This window comes from Lathyrus oleraceus, chromosome 1 (assembly GCF_024323335.1).
Source record: "Lathyrus oleraceus cultivar Zhongwan6 chromosome 1, CAAS_Psat_ZW6_1.0, whole genome shotgun sequence".
Lineage (NCBI taxonomy): Eukaryota > Viridiplantae > Streptophyta > Magnoliopsida > Fabales > Fabaceae > Lathyrus > Lathyrus oleraceus.
In genome coordinates, this window is record NC_066579.1 from 173,697,344 (window position 1) to 173,703,179 (window position 5,836).

Genomic DNA, 5,836 nt, shown 5'->3' on the forward strand with positions numbered 1-5,836 from the left:
GATCTAAGAATCAAATAATTTAAAAATCAATTTTTATGGTTAGATGGTTTGCTTGCAATATTTTTTCATAAATATCATAGTTTTTTTTTTAAATATATTAATTTATAAATATTAACAGAGATTAAATTTTAGACCATCAAATTAAACTCATAAATAACAATAGATTTTACTTAGGCTCTTAATAAAATAATTAGGTACAAAATAAAAATTGAGACATTTTTATAAATAATATATTTTTTTTAAAATCATTATTTTTAAAGGATTATTAATAATCTCTCAAAAATGTTGATATTTTTTACAAAAATATTGTTTATGAAAATGTTTCAACTTTTATTTTTTACATATATTTAATTCAATTCAGTGTTTTATTATAGCCTTGTATGGCCATATAATATTCTAATATACCTAATATAATATTCTCACCAAACAACCATTGGAATATAATTCTTAAACAACAAAAATTGGCCTTTTCAATGCTTAATATATCCTAAATAAAAACAATGAAAGCTTTGAGTATCACAAACAACAAAGAGATTAATTTATTACCCTTTTAACTTATACAACTAAGTCCTTTTCCAAGAAAACTTATACAACTAAGTTTTCTAAATTATTCACAAAAATTAGAATAAGTCATCATTGTAATTTTCATCACCACTTGGCACATTCTAGTTATAGCCGGCACCTATAGCAACAGTTTTTTCATTCACACTTTACCTTAAAATATAATCAATTCTTCACCAAACACCTTCACCATTTCACATCACAATTTTCTCTTCTCCATTTCTTTTCCTTATGCTACTTTTCTTCTAGACTCACCCAAAAAAAACCAACAAAAATCTTTCTTAAACCATCATAAACCAAACTGTTGCTAAATATCAAACAATAGCAACAGAACCAAAGTGTTGCTAAAAATCAAACAAAGAAAAAAAACATGGATAGACTCATAAGGTTAGATCCATCTAACATAGTACTAATAAGAGTTGAACAAGGACAAAAATGTCTAGGAAAAATAACCTTAAACAATGTCATGTACACTATGCCTGTTGCTTTTAGGATTCAACCACTCATCAAAACTAGGTACACAATCAAACCTCAATCAGGGATCATTTCTCCATTAGCATCACTTGTGATAGAGATAACATATCATCCTCCACAGCAACAAGGTTCAAATAATCTTCCTCACTCTTTTCCTTTTTCAGATGATTCATTTCTTCTACATAGTGTTCTTGCTCCTGGTGCAGCCATCAAAGAGCCTTCATCCATGTTTGATTCTGTCCCAAGTGATTGGTTCACCACTAAAAGAAAACAAGTTTTCATTGATAGTGCAATCAAAGTCATGTTTGTAGGGTCACAAATCTTGACTCAGCTTGTTGAAGATGGTAACTCAATGGATGATATAAGAGAAGTGCTTGAAAAAAGTGATCCTTTATGGGAATCTGTTAACTCTAAAGACTCAAAGGGACAAACTTTGCTTCATTTGGCTATTTCGAAAACAAGACCTGATCTTGTTCAATTGATCCTCGAATTCAAGCCTGATATTGAAGCTACAAATATCGTTGGATCGACTCCGCTCGAGGCCGCGTCTTCCTCGGGCGAATCGTTGATTGTTGAGCTTCTTTTAGCTCATAAGGCCAACACAGAAGGATCAGAATCTTCGATTTTTCGACCAATTCATCACGCGTCGAGAGAAGGACACATGGAGATTCTTAGGCTTCTTTTGCTCAAAGGTGCAAAAGTTGATTCATTGACAAAAGATGGTAACACTTCTTTACACTTAGCTGTTGAAGAAAAAAGAAGAGATTGTGCTAGGCTTTTGTTGGCAAACGGAGCGCGAACCGATGTTCGGAACACAAGAGAAGGTGATACACCTTTACACATAGCAGCAGCCAATGGAGATGAGAACATGGTGAAGCTTTTATTGCATAAAGGAGCTACAAAATATGTGAGAAACAAACTAGGGAAAACAGCGTTCGATGTTGCGGCCGAAAACGGTCACTCACGCCTCTTCGACGCGCTTCGTTTAGGGGACAGTTTATGCGCGGCTGCACGAAAAGGCGAGGTGAGGACAATCCAAAAGGTTTTGGAAAGTGGTGGAGTGATCAATGGAAGAGATCAAAATGGATGGACATCACTTCATAGGGCTTCATTCAAAGGAAGAATAGATGCTGTTAGGTTTCTTGTGGAGAAAGGTATTGATTTGGATGCAAAAGATGAAGATGGTTATACAGCTTTGCATTGTGCTGCTGAATCAGGACATGCTGATGTGACTGAGTTTTTGGTTAAGAAAGGTGCTGATGTTGAAGCAAGGACTAATAAAGGTGTTAGTGCTTTGCAAATTGTTGAGTCATTGAACTATGTAGGGATTACAAGGATACTTGTTAATGGAGGTGCTAGTAGGGAAGGTTTAGGTGAAAAATTCCCATCTGCACCTTCTAAGATTCCTTTTGGAAGTAAAGTTGAAGGTGGAAGTTTGATGACGATGAAGAAGAAGATGAATAGTCGAACTCGAGCGCTAAGAGGTAGCTTCGATCGTTCGATGCCTTTGGCTGTTCTCTAGCAATAGAGTCGGCATAAAATTTTAAATTGTAGTTGCAGTCGCATTTAAAATTATATTGTAAAATTTGTTATTATAGAAAAATTGCACGAGGTTGTAATTGTAGTTGTATAATGTAATTTAAAACATTGGAGTTGTGAGTGTGATTTGGAACATTTGAATGATGAGATAGTTTCATTTTGGGTTTTTGTGTAATTTTGATAATTTGATGATGGAATTGTAGTTTTGAAAAGTCAAAAGATTGTGCAAGTAGTCACTCCAAAACATACGAAGTGAGTCTTATGCATGTAACTACATATACCATCAAACTAACATGCAAATCAACATATAATAATAATCGACACATTAATCAAAACCAAGGCTTATGCAATCTAGGCAACAATTACTCAAACATGGATTCAACTACTCCAAGTTAGTGCAAACAGAGGAGCTAACTCTCACCTTTCAAACTAGAGTCTACTCAAATGGTGCTAGTATACAACTTAAACACCCTAGAGATGCCCTGCCTTTCATGCAAAACCTTCCTATAAAATACATACTAAGACCTAAATTCATTTGTATGCTCGAAAATTATCACGACACTAACCTCTACATGTCCTCTATATAAGTACAAGGACATTCATAAAAAAACATTAACATCAAATGAACCTCATCTCATATTACAATTTGAGTTCATTTGCAAGAGATTTCCTTATCAATAAATATCATTATTAAACCACACCTAGATCATATTGTGACTTGCGTGTCATAACTGTAAAATATAATCATCAACAAGTATCTAACATAATCATGAACAAGTATGACATACATGAACAATGTTCGGGCCATCCAAACGGTCTAAAAAGACCGACCAAACAACTAAGGCTCAATCCAGAATATTCTCATCGAGGAACGACGAATAGGTAGACCCTCCCTAGAGGACCGCATATTAGATCTGAACTGTCTGCACATTCTCTACCATTAGATATAACTAGAATGTCTCCCGAATTATGTGTCGGGCCAAGCAGAAGCGATTTTAACTACCCATCATATAAAATCTCTTCAACGTGTTGTAATAGGTACTTTTCCATTAATTCTTGCAAAGTTATCCCTCTTTGACTTTACAGACTTGCGCGTTGGAGTGCTAACCTTACAAGCACACCCGTGTACTACCTCACTAGAGACTCGTACCATCGTACCAGGAAAACTCTTTGTCCACTTTTTGTCGATTTTCTATTTCACACCGTAATAGTGGCACACTATGTGTGAATCTCACGAAAATCCGCACTGAATCGTCAGATCTTTTTGTTGCATTGTTACGCAGTCGATTCCTTCGATTGACATTGATAATATCTAACATTGCAATCAAAGGGTCACACAGCTTGAAAGAGTCAACCAAGATATATATATATATATATATATATATATATATATATATATATATATATATATATATATATATATATATATATATATATATATATATATATATATATATATATATATATAAAGAGATATGCCTGAAATAAAGAGAATCGGAGGATGATGACCAATACTAGAATTTAGAGATAAATAAAATGTAGATGGAGTCCCCTACAAGGTGCTCACAGTATTGATAAGTGTCACAATAGCAAATAAGGTAGTGCCGAAAATACTGGTTGACGGGGGAAGCTCATGCAAAGTCATGCATGCCAATATTTTCAAGGAACTGGGGCTAGACGAAGGAAAATTATTTCCATACAAAGGTATGGATATTAAAGTATTCTATGATTTTTTGACTGGTCCTTGGGGCATGATGGCGTTAAAAAGCTCTTTGTAAATTATGAGATCTGCTCTTTGTTTTTATATTTTTAACGTCTCTTTTATTTGCTAAATTGTATTCGTTTAGGCTCATTTTCTCTATCGGCTCTTTTATTTGTGGTTCGGTCAATGCCCTGATTGTATCTTCGGCGAATGCATCTAAAAGCATTTGTGCTTGAGTTTGTAAACCCTTGACAAAATTCCGTATTTGTTCCATGCTGCTAATATTATAATTAGGACATTTGTGTAACAATAATTTAAACCTCTCTCAAGAATCATAGAGAGATTCAGTTTCTTGCTGCTCGAAGTGTGTAATTTCAACATTTCTCTCTATGAATTGTGTTGTAGTGAAGAATCTTAACCAAAATTTATCTTCCAATTCTTTCCAAGTTCTGATTACTTTGTTTGGAAGACATAATAGTCAATCCTTAGCTCTCCCAACCAATGAGAAGCTAAATAATCCCAGTTTGACATGATCCTCTATAGTACCTTCTAGTTGACACATCAATATTGTCTCATAGAACTGCGCTAGATGTTCCCATGGGTCACATGTTGCGTTCCCCTCAAATAATTTTTCTCTAAGATCTGAAAGCACAAAATATTTGATGTTAAAATTTATTGGATTTGCTGGTATGAAACACAGAGAAACCTGTGTTGCATCAGTAGGTTTGCAGTAGTCCCTCATAATTTGTGTTGTTGGTTATGCCATGGTGGATTTCTATATGCCTTAAACCTGAAACGTACCAATAGAAAGAAAATACCCACAATAGTGTTACTTGACAATAATGTGAGATACAAAAAAAATTAAAACTAATGTAAGATTAAAACAAAAAGAATTAAAACATTGCACAAGCGTTGCCTTGTTGAAATTATCAGCAATCTCTGACAACGGCGTCAAAAACTTGATGACTTCTCGGCAAGTGTATCGGTAGTGTCACAATAATAGAAATAGTATCGAATCAACAGGAATTGCTATTTAATAAATTAATAGTTGTGCAAGTATAAAAAGTAATAATGGTGGGGTGGGGGGGAGTTTCAAGTTTGCAGTTGAAAATAAAAAAAGATGTTCTGACAATTTAGAGAAAGTGGCCAGATTTTGCCTAGAATCCCCTATTGATGTCTAATGCATTAAATAAATCAGTCGTCGTTATATTTTCTCGGTGAGCTAACAAGACCACTATACTCAATCCATTGGTGTATAAATCATTGATTCCTACTAGAGGTCTCATATTCCTATTCAACCGGCATAAGTGAAATCATGCGATGATATATTACGTTAAATCTAAGACCACAACTCGAGGTCTCTTATCGGTATTCAACCGACGTAAGTACGACAATTTCCCTAGATCAGACGCATAGGCTAAGGGTCAGTATTCCCTATATGTCCACAATCACATTAACAGAGTATCTCAAATAATGCGCTTTAAGTAAAAGAAGCAATTAAGTAGAAATGTAACTAAGATAGTTCATGCAACATCAAATTAAACATATGTAACCTAAGAG

General features: G+C 34.3%; 1 protein-coding gene across 1 annotated transcript; it reads left to right on the plus strand.

Annotated features, from left to right (window-relative positions):
• The first annotated feature begins 754 nt into the window (after positions 1-754).
• LOC127115584 (protein VAPYRIN) lies at positions 755-2,786 on the plus strand. The gene has a single exon (XM_051047097.1). It carries the CDS (start codon positions 932-934, stop codon positions 2,555-2,557), a length of 1,626 nt encoding a protein of 541 aa, XP_050903054.1. The 5' UTR covers positions 755-931; the 3' UTR covers positions 2,558-2,786.
• The last annotated feature ends 3,050 nt before the right edge of the window (positions 2,787-5,836 follow it).